Below are 13062 nucleotides of genomic sequence, written 5' to 3' on the forward strand. Positions count from 1 at the left end.
GACTGGCTTCTTTCGTTGCTAGAAGTCTCTGCCGCCAAGTCTCCACCTTCTTCGGCGTCTCTGTCGTTGCCAGAGCCAGTGGACAAAATGATGAAGAGCAGAGCAGCTAGAGCCAAGATAAGGCCGTCGAGGCCGAGCCAAGTACGCGGAGAAGAAGAGGGCTTGAGAGTGGCAGTGTCGTAATTAAACCTGACGTATTTGATAGCGGTGAAGGCGAACTGAAGACCCTGAGAAAGCTGGACGCCGCGTACGACTGGTAGAGGGATGATGTTGTAGAGGAAAGACATGGCTCCAGTGGCCCCGAGAAGGAGAAGAGTGGCAGCAGTGGAAGCTCCGGCGGCGGCGATCTGAGAAGGAGTGAGGTGTGGGGACTCGGAAACGGCGACGGCGGCGATGGATTTCATGGGCTGGACGGGCATAGGGATGTCGAAGAGGAGACCGGTGGCGATGTTGTAGAACCCAGTGAAGATGAGAGTGGCTGAGAGATCGAGATTGGAGACTAAAGTTAGTGTTAGGACGATGGGGATGAAGGTACCCAGATCACCGACAGCGCCGGAAAGTTCAGAAGAAAGAGGGTTTTTAAGGCGGAGACGACGGCGGAGCCACCCGCATCGGCTGCGATCACCGCCGGGGAGCAGAGGCGTGGTAGTTGTCTCCATGATGGGATCTACAGTGAAATGAAAGCGCTCTCTCTCTTGACAAATTCTAGTTTTAGTACAAAGAAACAAGATTGGGATACCCCTCACCCCCGGAGAAGTTGGATAAAAGACGGCTTTTCAGACAATCGATGAGTCNCAGCTGGACGCCGCGTACGACTGGGAGAGGGATGAGGTTGTAGAGGAAAGACATGGCTCCAGTGGCCCCGAGAAGGAGAAGCGTGGCAGCAGTGGAAGCTCCGGCGGCGGCGATCTGAGAAGGAGTGAGGTGTGGGGACTCGGAAACGGCGACGGCGGCGATGGATTTCATGGGCTGGACGGGCATAGGGATGTCGAAGAGGAGACCGGTGGCGATGTTGTAGAATCCAGTGAAGATGAGAGTGGCTGAGAGATCGAGATTGGAGACTAAAGTTAGTGTTAGGACGATGGGGATGAAGGTACCCAGATCACCGACAGCGCCGGAAAGTTCAGAAGAAAGAGGGTTTTTAAGGCGGAGACGACGGCGGAGCCACCCGCATCGGCTGCGATCACCGCCGGGGAGCAGAGGCGTGGTAGTTGTCTCCATGATGGGATCTACAGTGAAATGAAAGCGCTCTCTCTCTTGACAAATTCTAGTTTTAGTACAAAGAAACAAGATTGGGATACCCCTCACCCCCGGAGAAGTTGGATAAAAGACGGCTTTTCAGACAATCGATGAGTCCATGTTTTGTTTTGTTTTGTTTTGTTATATCGACGTGTCATATGCTTTTGTATCCTTATTTAATTAGGAGTCCCTTATGAACAGAGAATTTATTGAATTGCGCCGGCATCGTACGGAAATTAAATTGTTTCATCGGTTTTTCTCAACTACCTACCGTTTTTTTCCGCATCAACGCTGTCCCTTTTTTTCCCCAGTAGTAGCAAGAGAAATCAAAGTATGGCTTTGAACGAGCATTATTCAACTTTAAATATTTTGGTGAGTAGAAGAACTAAAATCTAAACTTATTCATATTAAAGTCATGTTACTTTAATCAATACACACAGACACAGGTTTATCAGTGTGAACGTAATACCACATTGAACTGAAAAGAATGTTCAAATAAGCTAACAAAACTAGAGACAGTGGTGAAAAAAGGGCCATGATTGTTTGAGAGATTGATCTTTCTCACTCTCAAGATCTTTATTTTTTTTTATTCCTTTCCCCTAATTACCTTCCCCCAACAAAACCAAAATCAAAAGAAACCCTTTCTACATGTTGTTGGTTGGAGCTGACTCCTCTGGCGAACTGCTTGGAGATTCTCCTAGGGAACCATTCTCGCTTTCGTCTTGAGACACAACAGGGATCTTCACTGATGAAGCTCTCTCCATTTCCTTCTCAAGCTCTTCTTCTGACCGCAAGCTGTTGAACTGTCCCTCCAGCGACTTAGCCGCAGCTAACCATGCAGTCACTATAACCAACAAGATCATTCCTAGATATGGCGTTGAATTCGCTAGTGATCCAAAGGATAAGATCATGAACTGCTGGATTAAGGCTCCTCCAGATTTTCCTAAAGGGTTGCAGACCACGTCAATTGCAGCTTTCCCTTTAACCTGCACCACATCACAACGGCTCAAACCGAAAGCTAAACGACCACAACTTTATTCACTAGGCTTTCTTTATAAGAGAGAAGAAAAAGCAAACCTTGGTGTCCTCATCCAATGGGATATAGGCCATTTCTTTGCAAGGATCAAACAAGCTGTACTTGGCACTCTTGCTGAAGATATTCTGAAGGGCACCAACATACACAGCTGCGAGTAGTGGTGTCATACCAAGCTTGGCAACAAGTGGTGCGAATGGGCCGCCAAACAATATCAGAGAGAAGAACGCAACACCGGTCAATAGCAGAACAGTTGGGGTGATCTTTGCAGCTACTCCCCAACCATACTTATCAAATACGTATTGGCTGAGAAGCATCATTGTGAATGTTGCAATACCCGTGCAGGTTGAGAAGTCTCCCATAAATGCTGAGTACTCGTTCGGGCTAGGGAACTAAAGAGCATAGGAATGAACTTAGAAATTGGAAGCATCAAGAATGAAGAGATAGATGGATGAAGAGGAGCTTTATATACCTGAGCTTTAAGCTTTGATTTCCATGTGACTTCCACAAGGTTGATACTAATACCATATGCCACCACTAAAGTTGCAAGATCCCTAATGTATGGAGATGACACCAAGAACTTCAAGCTTTCCATCGTTCCCATCTTTGGTTTGTCCTGTAAAAGATATGCAGAGAAAAGCAAATCAGAAGAGTCCTTATAAGTTGCCAAAACAGAACAAAAGCTTATGCAGACGACCATACCTTCTTCTTCTTGCTACGGGTTGGAAGAGGAACGTATCTATTGACCCACCAATAGAGGAAACAGATGGCGAGTCCCATTCCCACCACAATGCTCATCATGGCTTTCAACGAAACAGCCCAGCCGTCAACTCCAGGACCAAGATTCTTTCTCAAGTTAGAGAAGTATTTCACGGTTCTTCCTGAGAAAATCAGCGCAACATTGGCTCCAAGTCCGAACAAAGGGTAAAACTTCTTGGCTTCATCCACTGTTGTGATCTGCAAAAATAGTGAAGCAATGCTATGAGACTCACACGTCCCCGATTGTAATCACATTCGCTGCATCATTACACATCAAACTCAGCAGCAATCAAGACTATTATCATCAAACCATAAACACATCAGACTATACTAAACAGAAAAAGCACAAAAAAAAAAAGACCGCAAGAAGATCATAAATCACTAGTCAGCACAAGTTCAATTCATGGACCAGTTTAATCACCTGATTAGCAAAGCCCCAGAAGAGAACTGAGATGACCACACTGCCCCAAAGCTCAGCCATGACATAAAACAAACAGAAACTCCAAATCCGCAAGATGGCAAGAGGGCCCATGAATCGTGGGCCGAGAGTTGCAAGAAGCTTATCTGCGAGAGCTTCCGGGTGAATATAGTTGCTGAGAGGGTACATAACGAAACCAAAGGCCCCAAAGTAGACGATGAAAGGAATAATAACGGTGTAAAACAGAGCCTTCTTGGAGAGTACATTGGAGAGTTTGGTGTAGAGGAGCATAAACCCAATGGCCATAGGAAGATTCACCCACGTCTTCAAGAAAGGTATAATCTCAGCAGAACTCCCTTTCGCCGTCACCACCAAGACGTCCTTTGTGTCCCTTAAAATTGTGTAATTGAACAGAATACAAAAGAACATCAACCCTAAAGGTATAATCTTTTTCAAGGTCGTAACCTCCACACCGAAGATCTTCGGCGACGCTGCAGCGGAATCGCCTTCGCCGGCGGCCGCGGCCTCCGCCTTGCATATGAACTCGGTGCTTCTCTCTTTGTGGGAAATCGAAATCCCGTGAAGGGTTGGCTCAAAGGTATGAAATTTCTTGTGCCCGTGAAAAGATAGAGACAACCCAGGTAGGTTTCTTGGCTTGGCGGCGAAAAGTCTCTGCTTTAACCCATGGGAAGGCTGGAGAAGGCTTCTCACTCCGATGGGTTTGGTGGGTAAGGAGAGAAGACCTCTGGTTTGTATCGCAGCCTCCATTTCTCTCTATCTCTTCTTACGCTCTGTCTCTCTCCAGCAAATACAGAGAAATACCGGAGAGAAATGGAGGAGGAGGATGAGATAGAGAGATGATGATAAAGGTGAGACTGGTTTGGTTGGTTAGTGCAGTGAAAGAATATAGTTTCGCCAATTGAATATTAACAAATGTGGTAATGTATATATCTCCTTTTAAAAGAAGGATATTTTTTGATCCGGTATAAATGTAATTGTGGTAACGCAGGCTAATCTTTCGCAATTATGTAAATCAAAGCTGTCTCGAGGAAGATAAATTTGCGGTGTTGGCGTTGAACCATGTGAGCTTGTTCATCTGATGGCGAACATAGAAAAAGTCACGAAGGTTTTGTCCTTCCTTTTCCCAAGTCAAAAGACCTTTTTGGTACTCCTTGTGAGGTTTTGTTTGTAGTTGGTGGCTATAACTGCTAATTGGCTATTAGTCTATTACACTTAACCTATATTAAATCATGTGTCATTTTTTTGGTTGGTGAAAATTAAATCACTTGCCAAAAAAAAAAATTCAATCACGTGTCATTTAAATATTAACAAAATATATTCATTTGTGGCTTCTCAAAATCTGATGGAGTTTATAACAGTGTTACCCACAAAAATTTTGATCTCTAATTCTACTTTTAATTTGTTAACTTGGTTGGGTAATAATAATGCAAAAGAATATACCTTTCAGTAAATATATATATATATATATGTGGTCAAAGGTCAAAACAAGATATATATGAGGTTTATGATTTTACATAATTGGTGGGATAATGAATAAGTCATCTACACTCAATTGTTTTGATGTCAATTTTTCCTACTTTTTAAAACGTGAAAGAATTTGCATCCTCCTCCAAGTTGACCGCTTATTTCCGACGCCGGCGGCCCAAAATTAGGACGTCAAAATAAGATGACCAAACTCTACAAATTTTGGTGGAATGTTTTGTCCTTTCCAGCATTTCTTTCTTTTTTCTTGCACACCCAACTTTTGTATCGAATAATTATATTCCAGGGACCAACATATATGCGATCCATTCGTTGATATAAGGTGAGAACTGAGAAGGTGGTTTCATATTTTTCAAGAGGCATATGTAGGTGACATGTCGTTGCTTCAATTATGAAAAATAAAAGTCTTGTAATAAGTAAAGAAAGGAATAATTTAGGACGAAGCCACCACCAACTCTTTTTGAATGGTCCTCGGGCAGCATCATTAGCTTGTTTAGTGGAGTTGAATCGAACCCATAGAAAATAATATGAGGTCCACCAAAAATAGAGAGAAAACAAAACACATGTTTAAAATCATGTTCAAACAATCATATATCTTGCAAGATATATGATTGTTTAATATTGTACTCATGTTTTTTTTTTTTTGTTAAAGATGTACTCATGTTCTTATATACATACATAAGAAAACTACATGTTATCGTGTGAGTATTGAGTTAGTAATGTTTTAACTATAAGACTTTTAGAAATTGCCTTTTCTAGTACTCCTAATTCAATTATTGCGTAGATTCTTTCGGGATGGATCACAACTGGCCAAAAGATACTAGAATAATTTCTTTGATATATATAAAAAGAAGAAAAACAACTGTGCTGCTTGAGTAAAGATATGAAATCATGAATCGTACATCTACAAAGCAAATTGAGAGGATAACTGAGAGCCGTGGGATAAGAAAGCGATGGCTCGGTTGTCACTTTGTCAGTGTTCCTAAGTTGCCAAAGGAAAATATCCAAAGGGAAAGGCATGCAATGGAATGGAGCTTGTTTTTTTAGGAAAAGAAGATCCTCTCCCTTTTTTTTTTATTTTTTTATTTTGGTATGACAAAGATTAACACTTGTAAAAGTGGGTCCAAATCATTTCACGAGAAGTAGTAGTAACCTTTTTTAACAAGGCCAACGCCAACGGTACTGACAGGGTACTGATATCTTCCACTTGTCTAAAAGTTAACGGTTCTGGAAGATATGTACTTAAGGAGGCGCTTTTACCGAGACATATACGCAAGAATGCGACAAAATACAAATAGAATCGGTGTTTTATGGCGACACGTCACCACCTTTCCTTTACCTGCGGCTGTGACAGCTGCCCAAGATATTTCTCTTGTTTTCTTTCATAAAACCAAATTCCTCCGACGGCTCCGCCTTTGCCACGCTAATTTTTTAGCTGCACCTCTTTTTGTATGTTAGTGTACATAATGATAACATTAGTTGTAGACTTGTATGTAACGCCCGCACGTTATACAGTTACCACTTTATTTTATAATTTTACAAAAATATACTCACTTTGATGTATTTACATACATTGCTCGTATATAAATCTGGCTGTTTTTTCCTCTACTTAGTATATGCATATGTTCTTGGTAACAATTTTTTAGCTTACAATGATTTCTAGTTTTAACGGTTTACGTAATGCTATAAAACATCCTAGTTATTTTACACATAAACTTTACATTTTACATTTATGCTTTTAATTTGTAACTTTTTTGAGTTTGGTGAGATATTTGTGCCTTGTAGTAGTTTGTAAGGCCCGTTTACAAATTTCCTATATTCTCAGTCTCAGAACCCAGCAGCTTCTTCTTTTACCAAAATTAATTCCTACAGTATTACTCTCTGCTTATTCGAATGCTTCGTTTCCATGTTGCTGCTAACTTGCTTGTTGGCTATTACACGCGACGCGATGATGAACTTGCACATTCTTTTAGGTCGAGTGATTCTGACGCATAATAAGCTTAGACAAAGCGTTCAACCTCGGTCACAAAACACAAGATTTCCTGCTTTACGACACAGCCCTTGTTCCCCAACAGAGTTCACAACCTTACCATAGCTATACATTAACGGCATCTTCCCCATAACTCTATGAAACTCCCTAATGCACTTTCCTCTTCTCTTCCTATGTTCCACTCTTCTACTGCTCAGTCCCACATCTCTCACTCCCTCATCCACTTGTTCTTCTTCTTGTTCGTTGCGCGCATCTCCCCAATCCCTAACTCTCTCAGCTCCAACCATGATCGGCCCTGCTCTTAACATGTCCGCAGCAACAAAATTCATCAGTATATCCTCGCAGTTACGCATTTGGTCCACAATCATCCTCATCTCCTTCATCTCCACACCTCCTTTGCAGCTATACTCGAAGAGATAATCTTGTTTCATCAACATAAACTTGGTCAGCAAGATGGAGTACTTATCAGGATGAACAGTGTATATCCACTCTTTCCCCTGCAAATCGAAACCGTGTGACCGCACAAACGTTCCAACGAGACGATCAGGATTAGACTTCCACACGGAAAATGCGAATTCCAGCGATCTCCGGTCAACCTCGACGTCATCATCACATACCAGAACAGCACGAGTGTCTACAGAGGAACGAGGGAGGAATCTGGCGTTGAGGCTGCTCGAAGATTGCTGAATCAGAGAGATGGAAGCAGTACCAGGCGAATACTGAGTCATGTTGTGGTATAACTGGTCAAGAACCTGGTCAGGTGTGTTAGGGTTACCCCATAGGACTAAGATGGATGATACGACTGAGGCTGCTGAATACGAGGCCACGATGGTTTGCAGAAGAGGAATCCGAGATTCTGAGTAACCGTTGATTAGAACGGTTAGCTGATCCGATCTGAGTTTCTCAAATTCTCTCTGATTCATCGAGTCACACGGATCCGGATCAAGTGATAACGTACGGCAAAACACGAGGTCCGTAACAAAGACTAGAACGAACATGAACCAGATATAGTAGAAAGCAAACCACACCGATTTCACTCCCATATCAACCCTAGTTTTTTTTTTTTTCTTTTGTTCTTATCAATGTGATCGATGAAACAGAAGCAGAACGATCGGAATAAAAAAAAATTACCTCGGAAGAAGCTGAAGCGGTGTTCCGGCATCGGAATCTCTCAGACGGAGAGATTTGAAAACTTCAGATTGAGAGACTAGTTGGGGAGCAAAAAGTCAAGCCTAAAGTAATCAAAGCTGGGTTTTCAGTTATAAAGCCCTATAAGAATGTAATTAAGCCTAATGAAGTTTGCAAATCAAACAAAGCCAATACAACATCTTCTTTTGGCTATTATTATTGTACTCGTAGACGAGGGGAATTGTACCTCGGGCAGCTTTAGATGCGGCAACAGGTTGCTGCTCAAAAAGTGTGAAAGTTGGAGCAGAGAGGGAGTGGGGATTTGGGACCCATGCACGTGATCTTTGCTCTTTTCAGTTGGTAGTTTGCCTTTTCTATGCAATCTCTCTATTACTATTAGTAATGTCTCTGTGTGGATTGGTGGTGTTTCATGCATTTGAGTTGTCTCTCTGGTCAAACTAAAGCACTTATCATAATTCATACATAACATCGTCATTCATCAAAACCTTCTTCCACCAACTAACGCTAGCTTAGCAAGTATTTGATGATATATTTGCCACTGAACTTTGTGTGTTGAATTATGTAATCCGAAACAAGACATTAATTATTAGTATAGTTTTGGACAAGATATCTTGTTACAGCAAGATAGTTTGTTGACAGCTTATTAATGTTGCATAACATGTGAAAAGCCAAGTAATTAATAACGGATATTGTCTTGTTTATTAAGCAAGTTTGAAAGTTAACAACGGTTCGTTCAAAAAAAAAAAAAAAAAAAAAAAAAAAGTTAACAACGGTCACATAATTTAAAAAAAAAATTAAAAACAGTCCGTTGTCACTGTTAAAGTACTTCTCAATAGGGGCATAACAGTCATCTACACTGTTTTCTTTAAATTATTATTTCTTTCTTAAATTTAGTTTGCAAAGCTTTGGAATAATAAGAGATCTAGGTGAATAAATACTAATAATAGAAAATATCAGTTTTATATAGTGTGTATTCCAAAATAAACAAAACAAGTCTGTCATCATGAACGTATAATTTCTGTTTATATATATGTATATATGTTCTAGAAAAAGAATTTACTTTTTACAGAAACAATATTTCCACAAATAGAAACAACTACAACACTGGTTTTTAGAAAAATAGCACTGCTAAGTATAGTGTCTTTCTATGCTTAGGTTTTTTTATTATTTTTTTTCCATAATAAAAAGGGTAGATTAGTCCAATAAAAAGACTTATGATAGAATGGTCCGAACAAAGTCGTGTAAAAAAAACAAGATATTTATTGTTTTTACAAAATAATTAATTAAAAATTGCTTTTATAAGTATGGTTGAAATGATTATAGTACTATAGAGTATAATAACAATAATGTATGTTTTAAAAAAAGAAACGTTTTGTAGAAAAAAAAGAGCAGAAGAAAACGGAGATTTTTGTTTATTTTGTTTTTAAAGTTTAAAAATTACGGATCATCGTCAACCAAAAAGTTTTTCCCTTTTTTTTTATTTTTGATTTTCTTCTTCTTTCTTTGTTGTTGTTGTTTCGCAGCCGTTCCTGCGATTCTGAAATTCCTAAATTTTTTCTTCTTCGATTTCAGAATCGTAGCAATGGCGTTCCCTCTTTATTTCTGATTCATTCTTTTTTCTCACTCATTACTTTTTGTTTTTGTTTTCTCTTTGCATCCAAGGCATATGGCCAACTCGCCACCACCTTCGTTGCGAAATCCTCCTTCGAAGTTGGTGGAGTTTTGTTGGTCGTCTCTTCTCGTTAGGGTTCATCCTCCAACCCCCACATAATTTAAATTTTTAAAGCAAAGGAGACAAGAAAAGAGTCTGTGATCCCGGAGGTGTGATCTTCGATTCTCGGATTTGTATATTCCTTTACTTTTTTTTTTGTCGGGGAAAGCAATGGGGAAAGGTTGGTTTATGGTAGATAAAGCGAGAAGATGCTTAAGGACGCTCTTCTTCATGGTTGCCATGTTGGTTTCTCTTTTGGTTTCGTCCTTGCCTGTGCTTGTAGCCATCGGCGACGTCTTGGTTCCCACCTTTTTGCTTTCGAGCTTCACCTGTTTGACCTGCTACGGCTTTAAGGAGCATCTTACTCGATACGCCTTCAAGAGCTCTTTGACTGATATCCCTCTCGTCTCCCTCGTCAGATCTTTCTTTGTCATTTGTATGGATTCTTCTTCTTCTTCTCTTTCTACCTCTAGCTAGTTTATTAATGCTCTGTTTTCTCGAATATGTATATGATATAATGTATTCCTCCTCTTCATCGACACAACAGGTGTTTACTCTCTCTCTGATGCTCCTGCGGTGTCGCACGGTCCTTACCTTGGAACTGTATCCATGTGTTCTGTTGTTTCAATTATCCTTCTTTCAGTTAAAGCTTGCGTTTTCACTGCTAATTCTCAACTTATTGCGGAAGCCTCGTCGTCATCTCCGTCAAGGCAACGACTCCATCTCAAGAAGTCTTGGGGGATGCCTGTTTTGTTCCTTTCATCTCTGGTTTTTGCTCTTGGTCATATGGTTGTTTCTTACAGAACAAGTTGCAGAGCTAGGAGGAAACTCTTGTATCACAGAGTTGACCCTGAATCTGTGAGTTTCTTAATTATCCTCGTCTATGATACTCTTTCTTTTAACACCTTTTCTCTTCTTTTTTTTAAAAGGTTGATCTATATATCTTTTTGACTGTGTTATAGGTTCTTTCGTGCAAAAGTGTCCTATCTGGGGGTTACCATAAAGTCCCACGTTCTCCCATTCCTTTGGTAGGAAAGGCATCGATCTTGGATGGTCGAAAGTTGCCTTCTTCAGCATCCCATGATGAAGGAGAGCTCCCTGTCAGATTGCTTGCTGATCTTGAAAGCCTATTCATTAATGTCAGAGGGCTCACTCTGCATTACAAGATTTGCACACCTGGTTCTCCTCCGCAGTACTCCATGTCCTCAACTCTTTCTCTTGAAACCAATTCTATGCTCAATGTACCAGAGGAAATGGCGGGACGGTTGAAGCTTGACAGGAGTTTATTGAGCATGGTCACAAGAAACAAGCTCAATCATCACCACCACCATAGGAGTTATAGCAGTCTGTTCAACATTTCCTCTTCCTTGCACGACCCTCTGTTAGATCATGCTTCTCCTCTTCTTTTCAAAGATATTCAGGAAGATGGGTGTCGAGAGGATGACATGAATGTGTCCAGTTTTGGTGCCACGAAACAGCAAAATGCGGATGGAAGCGGTCAATTTGGTGTTGTGTTTGTCCATGGATTTGGCGGAGGAGTGTTTTCTTGGAGACATGTGATGGGTTCTCTCTCCCATCAGCTTGGATGTGTTGTCACTGCATTTGACAGGCCTGGATGGGGATTAACAGTCAGAACACATAAAAAGGATTTGGAAGCTAGAGAGATGCCAAACCCTTACACTCTGGAAAATCAGGTAAAACTTTCAGTTCAATTTCAGACTCATGGGAGCTTTGTCTTTGCACTTAGAAAGAAACGTTATCAAACACTCATTGATCTGTTTATGGGTTCCAGGTAGATATGCTTCTTGCTTTTTGCCAAGAAATGGGATTTGCTTCTGTAGTCTTGGTTGGCCATGATGATGGAGGTTTGCTTGCTCTCAAGGCTGCACAGAGATTGGTAGAATCAAAAGATTCCATCAAAGTTAAAGGAGTGATTTTGCTTAATGTAAGCTTAACGAGGGAAGTAGTTCCAGCTTTTGCAAGAATACTTTTGCATACATCACTTGGAAAGAAACACCTTGTTCGCCCGCTTTTACGCACTGAAATAGCTCAGGTGGTGAATCGTCGAGCTTGGTATGACCCATCCAAGATGACAACAGACGTCTTAAGGCTATACAAGGCTCCACTTCATGTGGAAGGTTGGGATGAGGCACTTCACGAGATAGGCAGACTCTCATCCGAGATGGTGCTTCCAACTCAAAATGCATTGTCACTTCTCAAGGCAGTGGAAAATTTACCAGTATTAGTCGTTGCTGGAGCAGAAGATGCACTTAAGCCCTCCCAAGTCATGGCTTCAAAACTCGTAAACTCCGTAAGTCCTAACTAATATTATATTTAATTAAACACATCAAACTCTCTTGTTGCCTCAACTAATATTATACATGCCAACAAACAGAGGCTAGTAGCAATCTCAGGATGCGGCCATCTACCACATGAGGAGTGTCCCAAGGCGCTTCTTGCAGCCATGTCCCCATTCATTAGTAGACTTGTACCTAGTGGAGTGAGTGACTGAGTGATCACTTCTTGTTGTCTTAGCTCTCAATTGATAGTGTTTGTGCCTTTTTTTTGCCCTGCCTTAAAAGGAAAGAAGTTGGGGCGATTTTAAAAAGGTCTTAATAAGTTTGTGTTCATGATATATGCAGAGTTATTGTAACCTTCTCTGTTATTATCATTTGAGTTGTTTTATCATGGTTTTTGAGGTATTCTATTTATTTTCCAATCAAAAGATGAGTGGCTGAGCTGCTGAGTCATCCAACATGGAATACGTGCAGCTTCGAATGTCACTCTAAATGTATCCTCAAACCAAAACCAGCTGGTATAGAAGAAGTATGATGATCATGAGGCTTGAAGGTCTCTCAAGTGTGATGATGAACACCAAAGAACCCAACATAAACATTAAAAATTACAGCAACTAAGCATACTCTTCTTAAACTAAACGTTACTCTCTCAAACTAAACGTTAGGAGGACAAATGGGATACTTCTTGCAAGCACAAAGAAGAAAAGCAAAGGGAGAGAGACTACTCAATCCAGAATATCAGAGATAGCTGTCTTCTTAAATGGATCACCTTGAGCCAACTGTGCTGCCATGGATTTGTTTGGAAAGATATTATCCGCCTTCATTCTATCTCGCATTCCATATGCAGGGGCTTTGGCTTTTATGTAAGCCTGCATGAGGGCTTGGAACTGCCTAAGCCGAGATGTATACCCAGCTTCCCTCATTCTTTGGAATATCTTCTCTGTGTTATGAACATCTCCTCGT

General features: G+C 40.9%; 4 protein-coding genes and 1 pseudogene across 5 annotated transcripts in view; 1 reads left to right on the top strand and 4 right to left on the bottom strand.

The window, feature by feature from the left end:
* Nucleotides 1-786, bottom strand: part of LOC104752491 — a 2467-nt pseudogene extending 1681 nt beyond the window's left edge.
* Nucleotides 1691-4436, bottom strand: LOC104752494 (ADP,ATP carrier protein 1, chloroplastic). The gene is made up of 5 exons (XM_010474649.2): nt 3453-4436; nt 2975-3229; nt 2745-2888; nt 2317-2664; nt 1691-2225 (listed from the first exon to the last, which is right to left on the bottom strand). The coding sequence occupies exons 1-5, from the start codon at nt 4215-4217 to the stop codon at nt 1884-1886; spliced, it is 1854 nt and encodes a 617-aa protein (XP_010472951.1). The 5' UTR covers nt 4218-4436; the 3' UTR covers nt 1691-1883.
* LOC104752495 (glycosyltransferase family protein 64 C3) lies at nt 6618-8410 on the bottom strand. Of its 2 annotated transcripts, none has more exons than XM_019237978.1 (2): nt 8318-8410; nt 6618-8174 (listed from the first exon to the last, which is right to left on the bottom strand). In XM_019237978.1, the coding sequence occupies exon 2, from the start codon at nt 7983-7985 to the stop codon at nt 6966-6968; it is 1020 nt and encodes a 339-aa protein (XP_019093523.1). In that variant the 5' UTR covers nt 7986-8174; nt 8318-8410; the 3' UTR covers nt 6618-6965. The 2 variants fall into 2 exon arrangements, with proteins under 2 accessions (XP_019093523.1, XP_019093522.1); XM_019237977.1 differs by having other exon boundaries at nt 6618-7992; nt 8074-8327.
* LOC104752496 lies at nt 9519-12516 on the top strand. The gene is made up of 5 exons (XM_010474651.2): nt 9519-10238; nt 10350-10660; nt 10765-11496; nt 11595-12113; nt 12198-12516. Exons 1-5 carry the CDS (start codon nt 9974-9976, stop codon nt 12312-12314), a joined length of 1944 nt encoding a protein of 647 aa, XP_010472953.1. The 5' UTR covers nt 9519-9973; the 3' UTR covers nt 12315-12516.
* LOC104752497 (pentatricopeptide repeat-containing protein At1g80270, mitochondrial-like) overlaps nt 12635-13062 on the bottom strand; it is a 3009-nt gene continuing 2581 nt past the window's right edge. The window contains exon 5 of the mRNA XM_010474653.2: nt 12635-13034. Coding sequence (XP_010472955.1) covers nt 12825-13034 — 210 coding nt within the window. The 3' untranslated portion in view covers nt 12635-12824. The remainder of the gene's footprint in view (nt 13035-13062) is intronic.

The sequence above is a fragment of the Camelina sativa genome, chromosome 16 (genome assembly GCF_000633955.1).
Source record: "Camelina sativa cultivar DH55 chromosome 16, Cs, whole genome shotgun sequence".
Taxonomy (NCBI): Eukaryota; Viridiplantae; Streptophyta; class Magnoliopsida; order Brassicales; family Brassicaceae; genus Camelina; species Camelina sativa.